General features: G+C 44.2%; 1 protein-coding gene across 2 annotated transcripts; it reads left to right on the forward strand.

Moving 5' to 3' along the window:
- Positions 1-594: 594 nt before the first annotated feature.
- On the forward strand, positions 595-23,062 carry LOC116957619 (putative methyltransferase DDB_G0268948). 2 transcript variants are annotated; one of them, XM_032979868.2, is made up of 7 exons: positions 595-758; positions 1,545-1,803; positions 15,058-15,218; positions 16,207-16,420; positions 20,131-20,231; positions 21,357-21,494; positions 22,690-23,062. In XM_032979868.2, exons 2-7 carry the CDS (start codon positions 1,693-1,695, stop codon positions 22,787-22,789), a joined length of 825 nt encoding a protein of 274 aa, XP_032835759.2. In that variant the 5' UTR covers positions 595-758; positions 1,545-1,692; the 3' UTR covers positions 22,790-23,062. The 2 variants fall into 2 exon arrangements, with proteins under 2 accessions (XP_032835759.2, XP_075913080.1); XM_076056965.1 differs by lacking the exons at positions 595-758; positions 1,545-1,803 and adding an exon at positions 2,805-2,904.
- Positions 23,063-23,533: the final 471 nt, after the last annotated feature.

A 23,533-nucleotide genomic window follows, 5' to 3' on the forward strand; every position in this document is an offset into this window, starting at 1 on the left:
TACATATTTCTATTGTGTAAAAATCCACCCGCGGTAAAAATCCACCCGCGGGTGGATTTTTACATTCCCACAGGTCGATCGGAAATATAAAAAAAAATACGCAAATTGTCTTTAAATTTGACGTTTCTTTATTGCAATGTAATAAATATTTCTACGCAGCAACAAAGTGTATTTGGTGTCTTTATTTATTTCTTCAGCACTTGAAACAAAAGGAAAGTCTAATTATTGCTTCTAAATTATGATCAAAGTCGCCAAAACCCGTCCAAGGACGGGTGTATTGCAGTTAATCTGAAATTTTCAATCGAAAATAATGACCCGCTCATGATTATTAATGAGGGGGTGGGGCGGGGTCCACATGAGTGACGTCATCAGCTCATGATTATTGATGACGGGGGGGAAGCTCCATGTAGAGTGACGTCATCCGTTCATGATTATTAATTAAGGGGTGGGGGGGTCCACATGAGTGACGTCATCAGCTCATGATTATTTATAACAGGGGGGAAGCGCCATGTAGAGTGACGTCATCCGCTCATGATTATTAAGGGAGGGGCGGGTCCACATGAGTGACGTCATCAGCTCATGATTATTAATGAGAAGGTCGAGCGGAAATATTTTTTTTTCGTAAATTCGATCTAAGTTTCACGTATTCTTTATTGAAAGTTAATCTAATAAATGAAAGTGAATCTAATAGATAATTATACGCAGCAACAAAGTTGATTCGGGTTCTTTATTTTTTTCTTCAGCAATTGAGACAAACGGTAAGCATAATTCATGCTTCTACATTTTGGTTAAATAGACATTTCTCGGTAATTTTCCAGATATTGTATTGCAATAAAATTTATTAGAACCCCAGCGACCGAAAGCAGAAAAGAAGAAAGTATCAGAGCAGTGAATTAGAACAAATTCAAGGTCAGTTATATACAGTGCTACAGTAAAATGCAGTGAAGTGTTTTATGACGAACTTTCGTGCAAGATTCTCTGCCATTCAATTTACACAAGATACCCTGCTCACTTTTTTTTTAAAATAATTCAGCTTCCGTCCTCGAACGGGCAAAGAAGCTAATAGTCAAATAACCACGTAGTAATCATGATGATGTTTGGTTTCAGTGTTTCATTTATTTTTAAGTTTCATTTATTTGGTGTAACCCTGTGAGCCATTCGGGGCACATGCTGTTAGCGAGCACCTATGGAGGCTGGAACGGCACACGAGGGGGTGGGTGGCCAGCACCACGCCCGACCGCCTTTGTATCCCCCAGTGGCGATGCTTACACACTGCACGAGGCACTCATTTGAGGCTGAGTCGACCTAGGGGAAGGGCCCAGGACCGTCTCAGTATAATTGTCACTGGTGTTGGCCGTGAGCAGGAATCGAACTCGGGTAACCGGATTCCTAGCGTAGCACGCTAACCGCTCCGCTATCGCTCCCCAGACACGCAAACACCCATAGACACACAACAATGAAAGAAACACACACACAGGCACACATATGGGTGGGGTTGTGTCGTTGGCTTCTCTATAAAACGCGTCTCGCTCTCTCGTCGAAAGCCACCGGGACTTCTCTGGGCATCCTCCTCTTCTTGCTCCATCACCACCACCACCTCCTTATCCACCTCCTCCTCGAGACCTTGAGCCAGAGAAGTCCCGCGCAGACCTCCTCCTCCTCCATCTCCTCGCAGCAGCAACAGCAGCAGCAATGTCCGTGCGCATGTTTGAGGGCACTGAACTGGCCCGCCTGTACAAGCGCTACCGGCCCACCGTGCCGGCAGACGTCTTGACAACCCTGACCGACTACGTGTGTGCAAAGGTACGTGAGTGTGTGTGTGTGGCTTTACTGTCGGATGCGACAAAACGCCACCCGAGCATTCACCACAAAGCAACGGAGGTTGTAGCGGTTCCATGTGGGTCGTGCTTGATGTTTTTTCTTGCCGAATTTGACCCACCCGGTTATACGGGGAGATTACAACATTATTGCACGGCTATTTCACGGCCATCGCATAGGCGTGGTTTTATTCCGATTGGTCACAGTAAATTATATTCATGCGTATGGCAGCAATACGTTCAGGAGCTGGATGCCTCTGTCGAGATGTGCTGGTCACGAAGTAGCTGTGCTTGTATTCATCCTCTGTTAGAGGAGTGCAGACTACAGTGGCTAGGGGATGTTAATTCCCTTGGCTGGTATGCAGGAGGTCGTGGGATCGATCCCGACCCTGACGCCTGCTGCATATTTGGATTTTGCGCCTCTCTCTCGCTCTCCCCGTGGTTGCATAGATTTTTCTCCGAGTCCTCCGGTTTTCCCCTCCCGCATTTATAAACATGCGTTTTAGAGTATTTTTCTGCAGCTACAAATATGCATGTGACGATAATATGGCCTCTTCGTTGAACTATCATTTGTTATAGCCAGGTCGATTTTTTTTTTTAAAAGAGCTATACAGCTCAGTGGGGCCTTACACCTGGTAAAATAAAAATACTATAGTTTAGTGTTTAGTTCAGTAGCGTATGCCGTATTTATTTTAAATGTAATATCGCCTCCACTGAAGAGGTATCAAAACCATTGTACACTCAAAATGCATAGACCAATAAAAACAATGATGTTCACGTAAAAGCCACGAGTCTTGCACTCCCTCCATAAACAACGCCGAGGCTCGTAGCGTGCCCGTTCACCGCAGGGAATGCATTCCAGACCCTTGGAGCAATGCTTGAGAAGGCCCTCTCCCAGCGTCGAGCGTAAGAGCCGAGGCTAGGAGTAGGTCCTGCTCCTGAAGAGCGTAGTGGTAGTAGTAGTGTATACATCGCGGTCGTATGGCTGATCAGTCGGGGCCCGAAGGTGCATTGGTGCAAGACCATGCAAAGCTGAATCGTAGCAAGGCGAATGGAGAAGCCAACGAGAGCTGGACACCACGGACCGGTGAGACACCACGTTTGTATCATGTCACTTGGTATCTATGGGACTTGTTTTGCCAAGTATCAAAAGTTTGCGTCTCTCTCCCCATGGTTGGGAGGATTTTTCCTCTGGGATTTCCCTTCCACATTTTAGAGAAAAAAAAACATCACCACGCGTTTAGAAAGTATTTGGTGGCTGCAATGAATTTCCACAGGATGGTGATTAGTCTACTTCGTTGAGCTATCATTTTTGATAGCCAGGGTCCCTTCTGACAAAATAACTATACAGCTCAGTGGGGCCTTGCCTGGTGAACTAAAATAGTTTATATTATTGGTTCTTTCGGTAAAGGCACGAAGAAGGGAAACAATAAAATAATAAAAATATAAAGCAATATTGTTTTAGATTGTTTTATGGTTACCCTTCTACGTGACTTTACCGAAAGAACCAAGAATATGAATCCCTGCAGTCACGAAAGCTTTAAATCAAAACTTAAAATAGTTTAATCATTTAAATTGTGTACCACTGCTAAAAAGCAGCAGCATAGCTGGCAGCAATTTGCATATCTTAAAAAAAGTGTACCACAAACAATACTTATCCAAAATCCTCCCCTAGGCCACGTGCCCTATCTTACTTGGCCATCTCTGCAATTACAATCCGCCTCCGGCCTCCATGCGGTGACGCACCCACCACCTCGCCTGCCTAACGCTTGCAACACCAACACTCTGCTCATCAACCCGTTTTATGAATGTCTTATCACCATAAAAAAACTATTAAACTATATATGTTTTTATTTTACCATATAAGCGTCCTGGCAATGACTAATGATAGCAGCTCAATGAAGTGGCTTATCATCATCATGTGGACCTTTATAAGCAGTAGCCAAATGCTATAAACGATTGATGTTGATTTTAAATGTGGAGGGAAAACACCGGAGGATCTAGAGAAAAATCCATGCAACCACAGAGAGAGACGCAAACTCAAAATATACAGCAGGCATCAGGATCGGGGTCGAACCCGCAACTTTCTACATACCAAACGAAGTAGTTAACATCTCCTAGCCACCGCAGCACTCTGTTTGTCATCTGGCTGTGAAGCTCAAACCTCATTCGCTTAAAGTAATGTTCACTGGATTTGAGAGAATAAGCAATTAGGAAATAACACTTACTACCCAGGAACAAAAAAAATTGTTACACAGTGTTATCAGTTCATGCATATATGTTTAACGTCTTTCGCACCGTACATGGCAAACCGTAATAATCGGAGGTGCGTTTTCATGTTTTTTTCGCAAGTAATGTGTGGTGAATGAAAACTTGATGCCTTGCAATACTGGGTATCATCTATTAGGTGTTTGAACATCTTTACACAACTGCTTTATGATTGCCAGAAAGGGTAATGAAGCCATTAAACCCATTCTGATCCTATTTTTCATCAACACGTGAAATTGATGAACATGCTTTTTTCCACAATCCACCAAAACGGTTGCGTATCTTTTTGAATGTTAATTTCCTTAGGATCAGAATGAACACTTTAGCGAGGCATTCCTCAGGGCAGAGAGGAGAGTTGGAGACGAGCTCAGAGCAGCCCCGTCGGGTAGGGACAGGGGGTTATGTAATATGTGACGTTTCGGCCAATATGCATTCTTCAGGAGGCACAACAAAGTTGGATAAAAAAAATGAACAAGCGGATGTGTCCATAAACAGCTTTAGTGTTAGATTTCAGGAATTTAAATGTATTCTGCCCAGGCGTGGCAGAAACGCTAAAATAACACAGGCGTTAGTGTGCATTTTATTTCAGTAAACGCTATCTGAATGCAGTCACACCATCACCCCACGCAGAAATCCTCTCTCATCAAAACTCAAATATCGGGCTAAGAAGGTTTCAGATGGTGAAAGTCTGAGGAGTGAGATTAAACATGTTAAAGAAGCGCTGCAATTAACGGTTTCAATTATGCACAAAACAGGGCATTGAATGCCCAAACCAAATCAAATTGCACAAGCGTTGAAACTGATAAAGCAATTAAAACTATTAAAATACTGTACATTGTGGGAGTAACTGACAAAACTAGCCAGATTTTTAGAAAACAAAACATCCAAGGTGAGTCCTGATTTGAAGCTTTCATGACTGCAGGAATCCATACTATTTGGTTCTTTCGGTAAAGTCAAAGAGTTTCCAAGGTGAGATTTAATTGTGTGTGTATATATATAGCATGGGGAGTGGTGGTTTAGCGGTTAGCGCGCTGCCCTACCAACCTCGGCAGGCCTGGGTTCGATTCCTGCTCATGGCTTACAATAGTGGCAATTATCTGAACCGGTCCTGGGCCTGGCCATAGGTCGACTCGGCCTCAAATTAGTTGTACCTAGGTGCCTTGTGTCGTAAACATCGCCACTTGATGTCGGTCACCGACCCCCTCTTGTGCCATGCCGGCCTTCACAAGTGCGACTCGCTAACCCACCTGCCCCAACAGTCTTGTGATATGCAAATTGCATCTCACAATTGCTTAGGAACGACAAATCAGGTGAATGGCTGCAATGGCCTTTTATCTTCACAGCACATAGGCAAGTAGAGATAGTCTGGCCTCTATGCTCTGAAGAAGGGGAATTGTCCATAAACATCACTCAATTTATATATTTCTGCCGTTTAAGGTCACAGAAATGTTTGACAAATGTGATGGGTTTTGTTTCTTCAAAATGTTATCTGCCTAAACTGATATGCAGGAGGTTGTAGGTTCAATCCCAACCCTGATGCCTGCTGTACATTTTGAGTTTGCATCTCTCTCTCTCAGCGGTCGAATCCTCCGGGTTTTCCCTTCCACATTTAGAATACACATAACCACACGTCTACACTATTTGGCTGCTGCTATGACTTTCTGCACGACGATAATGATAAGCCCACTTCTGAAAAAAAAGCTAAATAGCTCATTGGGCCTTACCTGGTCAACTAAACAATTGTTTAGTTTCATTTGTGTACCACTGCTAAAAAGCAGCAGCAACGTAGCCAACAGCAATGTATGTATCTTTGAAGAAAGTGTCTCACGGGAACAATACCTATCCAATATCCCCCTCTTGGCTATTTGCCCTATCTCACTTGGCCATCTCTGCAATTACAATCCACCCCTCCAGCCTGCATGCAGTGGCATGCCCCCACCCAGCACGTCGCCCACCACACACTTGCAACACTCGCACTCTGCTCCTAAGCCCGCGTTATCAATGTCTTGTCACCATAAAATAAACTTACAAAACAAATTACTTTACCAGATACGGCCCCACAACTAAACTTTTGTGGCTCTTTCTCAGACGTGACCTGGCGATCACGATTGATACCAGCCTAATAAAGTGACTTATCATCATCATATGGACATTTATAAGCAGTAGCCAAATACTCTGAACGCGTGATGTAGATTATACATGCAGAGGGGAAAAAAACCGGAGGACCTGGAGAAAAATCCATGTAACCACAGAGAGAGATACAAACTCCAGATCTTATCTTGATTCGAAGCTTTCGTGACTGCAGGAATCCGTACTCTTTGTTTCTTTCGGTAAAGTCACGTAGGTAGAAAAAAATAATAGATCACGAAGTTTCGATCGCCACACAAGCAGTCGTCTTCAGGTAAGAGAGAGACAGGCTGCTGAAACAAGTCCTTATATATATAGCCGAGAAGGGGGAAAGGGGGGGGGGGGTTACCGTATCGGGCAAGAGGATGGGGGCTAGAGATTTTGCCTAAGCGGGTGGGAAATCCAGAACCGGTTCCTATCTTTGGAAAATCTCTAGCCCCCACCCTCTTGCCCGATATGGCAACTTTTTATACAAAAAACTCGCTTTTATGAAATGTACGCGTAATGGTAGAACTCCGACTCCAGGAAGTGGCCCCGAAGCTTGGCATAACGTAAGGTACCGTGGTGATTTACATCCAACGTCAGTTGAGCGTGGACAATTAGATACAAACCGAAACATAACATATAAAAAATAATGTTTAAAAAGAGAATATTTTTTTTATGATAGAATATAGTATTGTCATCAGTATGACATAAGTATACCAAGTTTGCAGTCGATATCTCATTGGGAAGTGGGTTAAAATATAGTTACAATATTTGAGGAAACAACAACGACAACAACAGACAGAGTAAGTTAAAAGAAAGCGTGTAAAAAGAGAACCTGGGTTTTAGAGGAGTTGATGGCAAGGGAGTAAAGTCATATCCAAGACTGAAGGGTGGTTAGGCAGCCTGAAATGCGAGAAGGGAGGTCCGGAGTGAAAGTGGAGGAAGATAATAATATTTAGATGTCGTTGGTGAAGAAGTGGTGGGAGATGTTAAAGGAGGAGATGCGTATTTCGAGAGGAAAGGTGTAGAGGAAGAAGAGAAGGGGACCCAGGAGAGAGCCTTGGGTGAAGGAGAAGTGCAGGAGGGATTGCAGAAGACCAAGGATGAGTGTGAAGAGAGATAAAGTGGAAACATGACAAAGCAGTGCCGGAAATGTCCAGATTAGAGAAAGTAGAGAAAATAACATATGGATAGTGTCAAAAGCCGAGGAGAGGTCGAGGAGAATGAGCACTGGGGAGAGATGTGCGTGAGCCGATTTGGTCAAGTGGTTCTAGATGGTAATGATGGTGGTTTCTGTGGAGTGAAGCAGACGAAAACCAGACTAGCGGAGAAGGTAGAAGGAGTGGGCGCATATGAATTTATTGAGGCGGGAGTGGACGAGAAGCGCCATAACTTTGGAGAGGAAGAGAAGCAGGGAAATGGGATGATAGTTGGAGATGCAGTGGGCATCGAGAGAGGGTTTCTTAATGAGAGGGGTGATGATGGCCGACTCGAAATTAGCAGAAAAGGGACTGGAGGATAGATAAATTTTGAAAAGGGAGAGTAGGTAGGGAAGGACGGATTAAATGAGGGAAGCAGGGATATGGTCAAGGGGTGAGGTGGTGATATGTGCTTTGGAGATGGTAATGGAGAGTTCCTCCAGAGTCACGGGGGGGAAGTCAGTGAGGCCAGGTGGAGTAGGGTGTTGGTGAGAGGCTGAGGGTGACAGGGGCTGGATTGGGGTATGGGAAAACTGGGAAAGAGGACCAAATAGCATTCGTTTTGGAAGTGAAGAAGAGGGCAAAGTCGGTAGCAGAGGCCAGTGGAAAGAGTGGGCAGGAGATGGGGGGGGGGGTAGAAGGTTATTAAGGGTAAAGAAGAGTGGGTGGGGATTAGAGGAAAGGGAGGCAATTAGAGTGTGTAAGCCATTTTATTTGGCTGCTTCCAGGGAAGATAGAAATGGCCGGAGTAGGGAGAGGTAATTGTAGAGGAAAACAATTTGGAGGGATGAGCTCTCAACATATGCTCTGACATGCGCAGAAAGCGATGGCTCGGTTGGATGGAGGGGGTTAGCCAGGGCTGGGGGAGCTTCGAACGGTGGGAGCGGGATGCCCAGGGGAGCAAGGAGGTTGAGTGCTGTGTTGATGGTGGAGTGTAAGGTTGCAAAGGTAGCGTCTGGGTCGAGGGAGGACAAAGAGGGCAAGAAAGGGAGAGAGGAGGAGGTCTGGGAGATTGGGGATGCGGCGTCTAGTGAGAGGAGATAGCGGGAAAGAAAGTGGTGGGATAGGATGGGGCTGGGAAGGGGTGGACTGGGTAAGGTGATGGTGAGGGAGAAATAAGTGGTCCAATAGAGGGCAGGGGTCGGTTACAATGGTGGAAGCCCCACAATCTGATATAAAGATGAGATCGAGGGTGCTACCAGAAGAATAAGTAGGGAGGGAGGGAAGGAGATGAAAGAGTTAGTGAGGGGAAGGAGGTTTTAGGCAATGGAGGGAAGACTAAGATCCATATTGAAATCACCTAGAAGAATAAAATGGTGCAAGTGAGGGAGGACGGTGGAAAGAAGACAATCTAGTGGGTTGAGGAAGCAGAGGGACGATAAACAATGAGGAAGGTGATTCAGTGGGGGGATGAGAATGAGAATAATTGGTGTTCAAAGGTGGGGGAGGACGAGATAGAGGGGGAGTGTAGGCGCAGGGATCCAAGATGGAGGATTGAGCAAGTCTACGCTTCCACCTTTGCCCACCCGACGAGTGGTGTGGGAAAAGGAGGAGGCAGAGGATGAAAGGGCAGCGGAGGTGGCAGTGTTCGAGGGCGCGATCCAGTTTTATGTGATGGCGAGGGCATTTAATTTAAGAGAGAGAGCATCCAAGGTGGTAACAGATGTATTGCACATGGAATGAGAGTTCCAGAGACCTAATTTGAGGGAAACATCAGGGGATGGTGGGGTCGGATGGAGTGCTGATGGGGGGGGGGGGATAGTGTCACAAGTGGGGGTTGGTGGGTATGTTGATGAGATTTGACGGTCGGGAGCCATGATAGGGATATTTGGAGAGTGTACGTAGGGAAGTAGGAGTGATGGGGATCGAGGCAGATGGGGGGGAGGAGGGGGGGCATGATTGGCACGGGAGTAGGTAGTGGATGTAGGTGGCGATGGGTGGTTGAGGCCAGTTGTGCATCCTCTGCCACCCCTGCAACCACCGCGGCAGTTTCTGGGCCTGGGCCGACGAGAGTCCTTGAGCAGACCAAGGTTTTGGAGATTGACCAGGATACGCGGTCAAACCGCGGTTTCCTTCAGCATTTGGCGACATGGTGGACATGCACCACTGCGAGCGACACAGTTTGGGAGCGCGGGTGCAAGGCCAGTGACCTGGGCCTGAAGGTTCTGTAATCCACTGCATAACAGCATAGTGCCGGGCCAGAAGCCACCCAGCGGCCGCGAGAGAGCTGGGGCGGCAGCAGTAGTACACCAGCAATAAACGGGTGAGTGAGTACGTGGATAATTTGTTGAGTGAGTTGGTGCGTGAGCGAATAGATAGATCAGGGTGCATGATTGAGTAGGAAGGTAAGCGAGTCGGTGAGAGTAATTGAGTAGGTGCGTGAAAGAGTGAACAACTGGGTGCAGCACGGGCTACAGAAGAGATGGAGTGATGCGGTACAAGAGAAGGATGTGAAGCTGAGTGGCCTTGCCAATGACTGTTATCAGCAGTGTCAAGATCGGCCTCTGTGGCGGAAGCTTGTGAAGGATGCTACTGGGCAGTTGGAGGCAGTCACCCTTCAGAAAAAACGGAGGGCAGAGGAGCGACACTCACAACAATGAGCGGCGCGTCGGGCGGCTAAAACACAGCAAGTTAGCACAGTGGGGGGGGGGGGGGGGGGGCACAGGTGGTGCATCAGCCAGTCATCTCAGTCGGTCAATCCATGGCACCTGGGTCTGCCCCGTGACCTGCCAGAGGGCGTTCGACACGTCACGTGGCCTTAACGTGCACAAAGCCTGGCAAAAGCGTCATGGTGATGTTACCGCACTTTATAGCCAATGGAGGAAGTTGTTGTTGAGTTGAAAAAGGGTGAAAGATTGGATATGAGGGTAATTTAGTGACTGAGAGAGTGATTGGGTGGTTCGTTGGTGAGTGAGTACATGTGTTGTTGAATGAATGAGTTGGAGACATGCAAAGAGGTTTACATCGGAGCAGTGCACAAATACGCATGAGTGAGTGAATAATCGAGTGAATTGGTGTAAGTTTAAATGGGTTATTTGGAGAATGGGGAATTGATTGGATGGCTGAGTCAAAGAATTGTAGTAAGAGGGTGTGTTATGTATTGAACAGATTGGGTAATGAGTGAGGAAACGAGTGAGCGGGTGGTTGGGTGCGTGAATGCTTAAGTTACTGAGTTAGCGAGATGGGGAACAACCACGGACACGATGTTAACAAGACACAGGTACCAGGACACGGACAAACAAACACGGGTACAGTAGACAAAAGCCCGCGCAGGAGCACGAGACAAGCAGACAGACGTAGGGACTTAGACACGGACAGACACTGGCAAACACCGGGCAGGGACTCTTACAAAGGGAAGTGCAGGACAAACGGCTGCACAGGGGAACAATACAAGGAGACAGACAGGGAGATACAAGGACAAGGCAGGAGAAGGGTGCAACCCACAGCGCATCCATGCCGTCGCGAGAAGCAACGGCACAGCAACATCGAGCGGCCAGCTGACGCAGCGCAGCAGACGACGTCATTCGAGGACCGCGCGGTTTACCGAAAGACCGCCAGCAACTTCGCGTGCTTGACTGAGACCTGGCATAGACCGTCCGACCATTTGTAACTAATTTAAGCAACACCTTCAGGTTTTTTCCTTTCACGATAGGCCCCAATCTTCTGGTCGTGGAGGAGGGCTTGGAATTGTCCACAGTATCACAAACCTCCATTCAACATCATTATCTATGTTCCATTCTTTTGAACACTTAGCTATGTTGGAAAATATTTCAACCACTGCAATTACTCTTGCTTTACCATCCACTCGGTCCAACCACTTCCTTCTTCGCTAACTTCCCTCGTCTGCTTTCAATGGCATGCTATAAATTCCACCGCATTCTGCAATGCGGGTACTTTTCCATTCATGTAAATTCCCCATCTACCACTCTAGTTCGAGATGTGTAGACCTTCTTAGACTCATATTCTTAGCTCTTTCGGTAAAGTCACGTTAAAGGGAAACAATAAAATAACAAAATATATATAAAACAATAAAAAAATGCTCACGACATTTCGACCATAACACACCTTTGTGTTATGGTCTAGAAGGACACCGAGATTGTTGACCTCGTGTGTTTGATGATAACACACCGTTTGTGTTATGGTCGAAACGTCGTGATAATTTTTTTATTGTTTTATATATATTTTATTATTTTATTGTTTTCCTTTAACGTGACTTTATCGAAAGAGCTAAGAATATGAATTACTGCAGTCACGAAAGCTTTAAATCATCTTAGACTCATTTATTTTTCACTATGTGGGCAGGGCCCTTCCCACGCAGGTAGCCACACCTTAGACTTAGTCTGTTACATTGGATTCTCAGCTTCAAACCTTTATATTGCTGTTATATGCCATTCAGATCACTCTGTAATAATCTTTTAGTTTACCCCCCCCCCCACTCCATCTGGTTCCCTTAACATTATATCACATCACAGCGTAAAGTCTATTCCCTCTACTTCTATTGCCCAGTCTATTGCCCTTTCTCCCCTATCTAAGCCTAGTCCACTTTTGGTGAATGAGGCAGCCTTGTCCTTTAACTCCCTTCACAAAATACTGGATTCCCTGGCCCCTCTTAAAACCAGATGCATTTCAGCCATCAAATCCTTACATTGGTACTCCCCACAACTGCGCGTACTTAAAACAATCGTACTCTAATCTGAACGTGTCTAGATTGAATCAGATTTAACCATATATCAAATATTTAAAGCCTCTCACACTTACAAGGATGCAATCTCCCTCGCAAAATCATCCTTCCTCACCAACCAATTTGCTTCCAGTAAAGAAACCCAAATATTTTATTTACAACCACAAAAGCTTTTAAATCAACCTAAACCACTCGACCAGCCACTCTGTGCTCTGAAATTCACTTCAGCATTTCTTCCTCGAAAAAAATTACTCCACCCGGTCTCAATTAATCCCCAATCATCGACATACGTTTTGACTACCCATCTCCAAGTTTTTACAGTACAGTATTAGCTGAGTTTTCTGAATTTCAGTCTCTGAACTGACTTCATTAACACATTTCATCCCACCACGTATCCTCTGGATCCTTTTTTTGCCCCTGTCCTTAGAAATAATTTATCTTCTCTAGTTCTATTCGTCCACGATATTGTTAACAGGTCACTAATAACTGGGATTGTCCCATCTACATTTAAGATGGCTTCAGCAACGCTGCTTCTCAAGAAACCAGATCTAGATTGAGCCATCCTTAGCAACTTCCACCCAATCCTAAATCTCCCTTTTATATCTATGATTCTTGAGTTTCGCAGTTTAATTTGCACCTGTTGTCAATGAATCTACTTGATCCATTTCAGTCTGATTTTAGATCTGGCTATAGTACTGAAACAGCTTTAGTATGGATAATGAATGATCTCCTAATTGCTGCTTATGAAGGTTCTACAAATCCTCTCCTCCTCCTTGGCCTAAGCGCAGCCTTTGACACGATTTATCAATATATATTACTCAACCGATTTGAAGTCTTGATGGATCTCCAGCACTTCGTTGGAATGGTGCTACTCCTATCTCTCAAACTACAAACAATGTGTTACGATGGGCACCTATAAATCCACAACTAGCACAGTTCCTCACAATGTCCTTCAGGGAACAGTATTAAGCCCCATCATGTTCTCTCTCTCCCTGGAGCTTTATTATGACACCAAGGGTTCAGCTATATCACTGTCACACAGATGACCCTCAGATCTATCCACAGTTGGGATTGGATGTTGTATCTACAGTATCACAATTAGCACAGTCAATTCCTCATGTCAAAGATTTGATGTTTCCAACTTCCTTAATATTAATGATGATAAAACACAGCTTAATTTAATCTGTACACCCCATCTATCCAATTCAATCCGTCTTAACTTGGTTATTGATGGTTGTAACCTCTATCAAACACACGAGGTCAACAATCTTGGTATCCTTCTAGATCAAACTTTATCATTTCAGTCCAATGTCAACAGAAACGTGAGGAACCTCTTTTTTCCATTTGAGAAACATCCCGGCTCTGTCACATCCTTAACACTGCAGACACTGAAAGGACTGATCCACGTATTTATTTTCTCACGCATTGACTACTGTAATGGCCTGCTTTTTGGAACGTATTGATTTTAAGATTATCTTGTATTCAACGACTTCAATGTGCTTGCTCCTTCCTACATTATTGACTTCATTCAGCCATTTGTTCCATCAAGATCATTAAGATGTTCAGATTGTACATTGTTCAGTATCCCGCGGTCCAGGTGTCACACTTGAGGTGATCGTGCCTTTTAAAATTGCGGTACCTAAACTCTGGAACTCCTTTCTCTTCGAGTTCAGGACTTAGGAGACACAGCAAATCTTCAAATGGCTTTCTCTATTAAGTTACTTTCAAACGTCTATATCACTTCCTTACTTAGTTAACTATTTTCTGCTATTGCATGATTAGCACCCAGAGCACGATGATTGAAATGCTGCGACGTAAGGCAGGACACATTGCTACATCCTGCAACTGACCAGTGGGCCTTACCTGGCATTAATCAATTGCCAGGTATTGATATGTTGCTTGATGTCATAACGCTTCAAACCCATCAAACTACTCCCTTACACAGCCGCCGGCAGATCACAGATTGTTCTATGCTCTGCACGCCAATGAGTCGGCTCGTGACCCCCATGGTCTGTGGCACATTGTGAAGGGTCCTGCTGCACTACAACCATCCATCAACCAGTCAATTCGGACTGTGCACAGTATTTGGGACGTTGTTCGCAAATAATATAGTGACGATCGAGAGGACAGTTTCTAAATTGAAAGCAACAGCATTCTCTTGGTCTATCATCTGAGTTTGATCAACCTGGAACCAATGAAAAACTCGACACTGGCAACAATGTCGGTGGCAGATATGTTGATGTTTATCGCACGCCTACTAAATAAAAACATCGCTGCTCGACTACATCCACACGTAGGGTCTCAAATCGTGCTTGGACTCGCTCGTGCCGCCGATTGTCCACCCGGCATTTTTTTTTTCAGTGAGGGGTGTTTCCCAGACCATTTGAAAATGGTGCGGGTAACACTGCTTCTGAAAAAAAGTTGTCTTGAGAGCCAGTGACCCTGCAAACTATGGCCAGATTTCAAACCCGAGTGATTTCAAAGGTCATAGAGTCCCTTTGTCTCAAGCAGTTACTTGAGAGAACACGAAGAGACTGAGAAGATAGTGGCGGCACATACGCAAAATTCTAGTGGTACAGTGTGTTTGATCATAAGTCGGCGACCTAAGTGCGAAACAACGTACATCGGGACGACGTATATTGGGGACCCCCTCTACCATGGAAGTCTCATTGATCATATGCTGTGGAGGAGGTGTAGCATACTTTCAATCGATTGAGATTATAAGATTGATTTAATTTCGCCATTATGAAGTTCATAACAGAGAGCCTTTTGATGTGCATTGAGTTAACGTCTACTTTGAAAGACCACAGATGGTCCTTTCACTCTGTCACATCCTAGTTTGCCTAAACCTTCTCTCGCACTCTGGAAACTATACCCAGGTTACATGCCCAGACTTCCATTTGAAAATAATTTCAGAAAGGCTTGGGGAGAGAACGGGCTACATTGCTAAGCCGATTATTCCATGTGTGCGTGTGTGTAGGCGGGGACAAAGCCCGCCCTCGCTGTGGACATTGGCTGTGGGAGCGGCCAGGGCACGGAGCTTCTGGCTTCTTTCAGCACAAATGTGTTGGGGATCGATGTGAGCCCATCGCAGATTGAAGAGGCGATGCACGCCAAACATCCCAACAACATCTCCTACATGTAGGTTCACAACCACACGCTCAGAGATAAAGGACCCTCCGTCCTTCCATGGGCACGCATTCAAACATCCACACTAAGTGTGTTTATTGGTTTGAGTGAGTCAAGAGAGATTAGAGGCTGATTTGGTGGACAATGCTTGTGTATTATATCATGCCATAAACATAAAAAACTAAACTTTTTTTATTTTACCAGATAAGGCCCACTGAGCTTTTTCGCTTTTTTCAGAAATGATCTGGCTACAAATGATAGATCAGCGAAGTGGCTTATCACGTGGAAATTTATAGCAACCTAATAATTTAATGGCAGAGTTATAAAATGTTGAGGGAAAACTGGAGAACCCGTAAAAAAATCCACACGACCACAGGGAGAACTTGCAAACTCAAAATATACAGGTGTCCAGGTCAGGATTGCACCCATGACATCCTGTATACCAGGCGAGATAGCTAACATGTCCTAGCTACCGTGGGGTCATAATTTTGAGGTGGCATCCAATTGCCCTAATACTAAGTAAAGGTTCACATAAAAAAAAAACATCTGTCTGAAACATTGATGTTTCTTTTTAATATCCGTGTATTGCAACCCTCTAACTTTAGAACAATGCCACTTTTTTCAATGTTGTGGTCTATTTTACACCACCAAAGAACAAGCTTGTCACGTGCGAGGAAATTAAACTCACTGGGAGAATCAGTAAATAGGCAGAGTAACTTTCCTTTCAATGTATTAGTTACAGATTGGACACCCAAGGAGATGGCAGTTTTTCAGTATGGTTGTAACATCGATGGGCATAATACAACTATGTGAGCCTGCTGTACAGGTCCTGGGCATCCCCTATATCGACTTGGCCTCAAATTAGTTCCTTCGTGCAGTGTGAAGTAACCATCGCCACCGGGGAAACAAAGGCGGCCGGAGGGCGTTATGCTTCGTGTAACAATGAACGAGCCACGATGCACATTCAGTTGTTTTTTTCGTCCCTCCCCCCCCATCGTAGCGTGGGGCCAGCTGAGACCCTTCCCGTAGATGATGGCTCCGTGTCACTGCTGACTGCCTTCGTGTCAGCGCATTGGTTCGACCTGCCAGCCTTCATGCACGAAGTCGAGCGGGTGCTGCAGCCACGTGGCTGCCTCGTGATTTACTCCTACATGTACCCGTTTGACATCGAGTGTGGAGTTTTCTCGGAGAAACTCACACAAATCCTGTGGAAGGTGACAACATGCAACTTCATTATCAGGGTTTTGTGCTTCCTTTTGCTCGACTTTATTTGTGTATCTGCTTGAACCTTTCACGCTCATTACATACACAAAGTGCACGCCACAAATGAACCACAACATCTCGCTGATCTCAACGAGCATAAACCATCATCATGCCAACTCTGCTCATCTTCAGCAGCAGCTGCTTTTGGCTGGCAATCGCACAAAGACAGTATATGGAACAGGTGGGTTAATCACAGTTAATCAGTAATGCGATGCCTTGACACGGCATATACATGGAAGGTGTATTAATACTATTCTTCCCAGCAACACTAAGACTAGCTGTCAGAACGGTTAATTATTATTATTTCTCTAAATTTCAATAGATTCCCTAACATTATTAGTCTTGGCCTGTAATAATTCGTTTTACACAGCACATGAACGTTTTTAAAATCACTTGAATGTCCTTGTTGGCAAGCATGTTCTACAACTGCCGAAAGTTGTGTTTGTGAGTATTTAATATGTATTTACTGTTATTTTATTATCATGTGAATATCTAATTCCGTCTGATGTCAGAGTTGTCGCTTGGTAAGGTTGGTTGTAGTTGTAATTAGTGGCGACACGTCACAAGTAGCGGAACTGTAATTGTTGTTGTGAGTTTTACTCTCCAACACACAACTGGTTTAGTGCTGAACTGGTAACTAATTGGCTATATTTTGTTTTACATGACAAATCTTACAGATGGGCTGTGTCGGGGTGGTGGTGGCAGGTTTAACATCACAAGTATATTTACATGGTCGAAACCAAAAAACCTTAAGGATAATATTTGTCGCTAAAGACTACTATTTGTTAAATTGAATGTGGTGATGATCACCCACCAATGATTTGTGCCTTGCGACATTTACATGGACAAGCCCTGGCCTGGTTACAGTCGGGAGAGGTTCATAACATAACAATACTTATCATTTTGATTTAAAGCTTTTGTGACTGCAGGGATTCATATTCTTGGTTCTTTCAGTAAAGTCACGTAGAAGGGAAACAATAAAGTAAAATATATATTAAACAATAAAATTGTCACGACGTTTCGACTGCACCACAAGCAATCATCATCAGGTGTGAAGACCACAGCAAGAAAATTTCACATTTTTTTGCTGTGGTTTTCACACATGTAGAAGGGAAACTATAAAGTAAAAAAAATATGTAAAACAATACAATTCTCACGACGTTTCGACTGCAACACAAGCAATCAAAAATTATCACGACGAAACATCGTGATAAAAAGTTATCACGACGAAACGTCGTGATAATTTTATTGTTTTATATTTTTTTTATTTTATTGTTTCCCTTCTACGTGACTTTACCGAAGGAACCAAGAATATGAATACTTATCATAATAAGGCCACAATGTTAACTTAATGAGTTGGTTTCACATAATGTGGTGATGTTACATGACAGACGAAAAATGGTGGCAGCACCAATTCAATAGACACATTCGCACGTTTAACTCTCATCATTTGCAGAAAACCCCACCGAAAGATTGTAACCTGGGGTTTGTGTGTTACAATGACCCTGAGAGCTATCTCGCCTGGAGTCTTGTATTCCTGAAAGGGTCTCCCTTAGTGAACAGGTATGGGGGAGGTTCCAGACAAATAACGGTAAAAAAGCCCCTCATGAATAGTTAAACAATACAAAAATCAGAGAACCTTCCCTGGACAATGGATACTCTGGGTGTGGTGTTTGCCGGTAAGTGCCTGGTGGCTGGGTGACCCACGTTACACAGTCGGGCCCAACCTGACATAGCTACGTGGCGCCGTCCAGTGGACCCACCATCTGAAGGACGAAGGGTGAAGGGCAGGTGCAATGCCAGTATGGCAGGGAGAGGAATGGTCTCGGGCAGATTGAATCTTGGCGATGGAGACTAGCTATTGGGACATGTAATGTCGCATCACCTGGGGGGAAGGAGCCAGAGCTGGTGGAGAAGGTGGAAAGGTACCTAATAGACATCGTCGGTCTCATCTCCACACACAGTATTGGCACTGGAACCAAACATCTCGATCGCGGGTGGTCTCTCTCCTGTTCCAAAGTAACCCTGAGTGAGAGCCCCGTGCGGGTGTGGGGATTCTCACAATCCCCCGGCTGGGTGCTGTTCAGTTGGAGTTTGTCCCAGTGGATGAGACTTCGGTTCTCAGAAAGGAAAACTCTGTTGTCTGTACTTATGCACCAAACAGCAGCTCAGAGAATTCGGCCTTCTTGAAGACGGTGGGTGCAGTGCTCGGCAAAGTGCTGCCTACCGACTCCATAGTCTTACTGCTCAACTTCAATGTTCACGTGGGAAACGATGGAGATACCGAGAGAGGCATAATTTGGAAGAATGCCCCCCTGATCTGAACCCGAATTGAGAGATGTTATTAGAATTATGGTTAGTCACGGAATGTCAATAATAACAAACACCATGTTCGAACACAAGGATGCTCATAAGCGTAAGTATTACCAGAGCACCTTGGGCAGATGGTCAAGGATTGACTTTATAGTTGTATCATCGGACCTAAGGCCGTATGTTCTGGACACTCGGGTGAAGAGAGGAGCAGAGCTGTCAACTGTACACCACCCGGTGCTAAGTTGGATCTGATGCTTGGGGCACTGACAAGATAGACGTGGAAGGCCCAAACGAATAGTGCAGATTTTCTGGGAAGGTATGGTGGAAACCCCAGTGCAGAAATATTTCAATTTCCACCTCCCGAGAAAACTTTTCCTACACTCCAGGGGAGGTCGTGGACATTGGCCTTAAGGCAGCTGGTATCTAGCATGGCAGCAACCCTCGGACCAGCTGGTGGACACCAGTGGTGAGGGAAGCTGTTATGTTGAAGAAGGAGGCTTTTCGAGTGATGCTCGGGGAAAAAAATGTATCCTTACTCAATTGAGAGGTACCGGCTTGCCAAGAGGGTGGGCAGCAGTAGAAGTCACTGAAGTGAAAGCCCAGACATGGCAGGAGTTTGGAGAGGCCATGGAGAGCAACTTCCGGGCAGCCTCAAAGATATTCTGAAAAACCATCCGACACCTTAGGAGAGGTAGACGGCACGTGGCCCAGGCTGTTTTCAGTAAGGGTGGTGTAACATTGACCTCAACTAAGGAGATACAGTGAGGCAAAAAAGTATTTGATCCCCTGCTGATTTTGTACGTTTGCCCACTGACAAAGAAATGATCAGTCTATAATTTTAATGTTAGGTTTATTTGAACAGTGAGAGACAGAATAACAACAAAAAATTCCAGATAAACGCATGTCAATAATATTATAAATTGATTTGCATTTTAATGCAAATCAAACATTATGCATTCCCAAGCCAGCTGGCTTGGGAATGCCTGGGAATTCCCCAGAAAGAGCTAGAGTCAGTTGCCACAGAAATGGAGGTTTGGACAGCCATACTCAACATTCTGCCACCATGACCCTCACCAGGATTGAGAAACGAACGAATTAACATTTTCAGAAAACTTTGAAACCGATATTTACCTTATTATGTTTTTTCCACTGTTCGCAAAAAAACATTCCTCCGGATCTGAGTGAGATATCCGGAAAGAAAGATTGGTGTCGCAAGCCAATGTCGTGACCATTTGAAATGCCGAAAAAACCCATGGCAATTTCTATTGGCCACTACCGGAATATGTTGAACCCTCTGGGCCTAACGCATACAATGTAATAATATATTGTGGATTGCTGTTGTTTTTAGGTAATCGAAGATCTTCGCCCGTACGAGAGTCACAAGATGAACCACGTGCGTGAAGATTATACTGCCATGTATGAGGCCATTCCGTTTGTGGACAAGAAGAGGTTTGAATGTTTTTAACGGCCAACACAACAACATTCTAAAAACGAAGCAGCCTGGAAGGCAATGCTGTAAAAGGTGCCTGGCTCTTTGAGTCTGGGGCGAATTGAACTAAACCATAAAAGTCCAAGACACAGCTCTTTTGGTTCTTAATGCATATTTCCCCCCCCCCCCCTCCCATTATTATCCCCCTTTTCATTATCAGTGTATTGTCACGAGGAAAAGTATAAATACAGTACCCTCGATTATCCACGTGCAGTTTATCCGAATTTTTAGATTAACTACGCACCTGAGATTATGACTAATAACTCATAGATTTTTCCCTTAAGCACAAATAAATTATTTTAAAACATTGTCGTTCATTGTTATTCTTTGAAATGTTTATCACAAGTCACTTGCTTAGATTGACAAAATATGTTGTAAAAGCAATATAATACCGGAAACAGGAAGTCTTCTTCACAATTCTGGTAATGGCTTGATGAAACTGGTTGTTGTTGTAATCACCAGCAAACCGTCAAACTCAAATTGTAAATGTTGCAGAGCATTTACTCACTAACAGATAACCGGTAGTGCTGAACTAGTAAGTAATTGGCATGTTTTGTGCACGTGACAAACCCTTACCAAATAGTTGTGTCGGGTGAACTTGGGTGAACGCCACATTCATATTTACACGATCTAACCAAAAAAAGTATTTATTTTGAAATCCATGAATGTCTGCTCTATGTCTGGCATGTACAAATACCACGTGGCCTAACCAAAATAAACAAATGTGGTGTTAGTTTGTTGAATTTTGTTGATATCAATTTATTCAATTCAAGTTTAGCAAAGCACTCCAGTTATGTTCGATGGCACAAGTTGCGTGTTATAATGTAGGTTTTGTTAATTAACTTTACAATTTAGGTTTTTTTTAGCAATGCAATAGAAAGCCGGTTCTACTGGTGCCGACAGGCAAGTGAAAGTTTTCTTTAAGGAGAGTTAATAATTTCGATTTAAAGCTTTTGTGACTGCAGGGATTCATCTTATTGGTTCTTTCGGTAAAGTCGGTAAAGTCGGTAAAGGTGACTTTACCGAAAGAACCAAGAAGAGAGTTAATAATATCGACATTCCAGGTTTCTCTCAATCATCCACAGGCTGGAGAACGTCAGGTTCATTGCACTCCTCAAGCTGCCGGAATTAATGGGGTTTATCGGCAGCTTCGCCGAATACCAGGCACTGAAAGCTGAAGATCCTCTTGCTGCACAGGCCTTGATGGAGGACACCGAGAAAAGGTAAGCTACAGTAATAATAGTTTATCATCGATTATATTGGCACGCGATTATCTGGCATCTTCCAACATTATCCAGCGATCCCAGGCCGATCCGACAAAACAGACAAAACCGCTCCAAAGGCTGTAACCCAGGCTGGCAATCGTGGTTGTGTTGAAAGTAGAGCTTAGAACTGTGTACATCGTCCCATTTAGTCTTCGAGATTGGAGTGGTAAATACGTTACGGTAAATACAGTGACTTTTTACAATAGGATGTTTATTTTTGTCAGTTTGTAGGTTTATTTTTGCCAATTTCACATAGTAAGGACATTTAAAACACTAAACATATCCAAATTACCTAAGGCATGTTCTTCAAGAACGTGCAAAAATACCCTATTTTAAGTAATGATTTAGTGATTATCTGGCTTTTTTTATATACGGCTCCCCCTTCTCCCCGAAGCTGCCAGATAGTTGATGATCGACTGTAATACTCATTTATTTATAGAGCACCGTTTATACCATAAGGTTCAAGGCCAATTTGACCACACATCATCATCGTCGTCGTCACAAGCCATGGGCAAATGGCCCGAGACTCAACTCGAATGAGAAGGATGTGTGGATTGTAATGGGGAGGCTTCCCTGGTTCGTTCGTTTGCTTCAGTGGCTCGTGAACTGTAATTGGCCTACCCATATTAATGTGGACATTAATTTAAGTGTGAATGCACACACACGTAATTCAAGCACTTTATCATATTGTTATGGAAAATCTGTGAAAAATGATCTACACCCGATTGTAAGCAACGGAGTCGCTTAGATGTGGACGTCTCTGAAACCGGTTGCTGCTCACTTGCAGACGCATATGCAACCCTAAAGCGTCGATCTGCTCAGCAATTTGCAGCCACGCGTTTCATCGCATGCTTCACGTTGTGCTAACTGTAATTGGGTGTTACAATCCTGACGTGAGGGGGAGGGTGGAACTTAAAGGGGCGGTATTCTATTGTAAAGTGGCGTAGCCAGACGCGCTTTAGCCATGCCTAGACACAACATGCTTGTCACACAATTCCTCGCTCAGACATGGACAAAGCAGCTGCAAGCGATTGATGAGAGCGATTTGGATTTTGTGCAACTGGACACTCAGTTGTGGTTCCGGCTTCACAGACGTATCACTGATCCATACACCAATGAGTATTGGTCAAATGGTCTTCTCGTTGCATTTCAGAGTTCAAGAGACTCTAGGTGACGCGGCAGCCACTGCTGAAATGAAGATCGTGGTGAAGACTGTTCTGCTGCTGGCCTGCAACAACTCTCAGAGCTCATAATGCCACTGCCGTGAGTGAGTGTTCAAAGCCACCTGTTTGTAGCAAAAAATACAGGGACTCCTCTGCTTAGGATCTTTTGACTATCGAACTTTCATAGATTCGACGAACAAACCGTGTTAAGTGTACATGCCGTACAACATGTTTGGAATCGACAGGAGTAAAGTTGGACTTATAAACAAATCAACTTACAGACATAACTCTGGAACCTCATTTGTTCATAAGTAGAGGAGTCACTGTGGTGTCGTTTCAAATAAAGCAACAGCAGGGATTGCAGATGTGATTGTCTGTGTCATTTACTTATAATCTTGGAGTCGTCAGCAATGCATTTTTAAGGTATAACTCGATTCTAGCGTTTTTGTAATTTATGAGATCCATCGAACAATGATGGGTCACCACATCGCGCGGCACTTCTGCGGTCACCTGTAATGCTCTTCCATCCGATATTAGAAAGCCACTGGAGCTATTTACTTTAAAATAATCTGCATTGACAAACTCATTTATTTGGAATGTTTGTTGTGTTTAGTTTGTTGGCCTTCCCCCGCACCTTCAATTTAGCATAGTTAGCTACGTACAGTGCAAAATAAGTTCAACAAATATACAAATGTGGTTATGGGATAGGTCTTGCCATTGTGCCTCGTTATTCCCATTAAATCACAAGAATCAAAATATGTATTTATACTGGAGGAGGAATCCGATGGGCTGTGAAGCAATTTTTCACAAATGTCCAGTAGAGGCATGGGGTCA

The sequence above is a fragment of the Petromyzon marinus genome, chromosome 79 (assembly GCF_048934315.1).
Source record: "Petromyzon marinus isolate PM22_M1 ecotype Great Lakes invasive population chromosome 79, UKy_Petmar_22M1.pri1.0, whole genome shotgun sequence".
NCBI classification, from domain to species: domain Eukaryota; kingdom Metazoa; phylum Chordata; class Hyperoartia; order Petromyzontiformes; family Petromyzontidae; genus Petromyzon; species Petromyzon marinus.

Coding starts and splice junctions, on each gene's coding strand:
- LOC116957619 (XM_032979868.2), top strand. CDS start 1,693: ATGTCCGTGCGCATGTTTGAGGGCACTGAACTGGCCCGCCTGTACAAG. Junction 16,421..20,130: donor TCACACAAATCCTGTGGAAG/GTGACAACATGC, acceptor TGTTGTTTTTAG/GTAATCGAAGATCTTCGCCC. Junction 21,495..22,689: donor ATGGAGGACACCGAGAAAAG/GTAAGCTACAGT, acceptor GTTGCATTTCAG/AGTTCAAGAGACTCTAGGTG.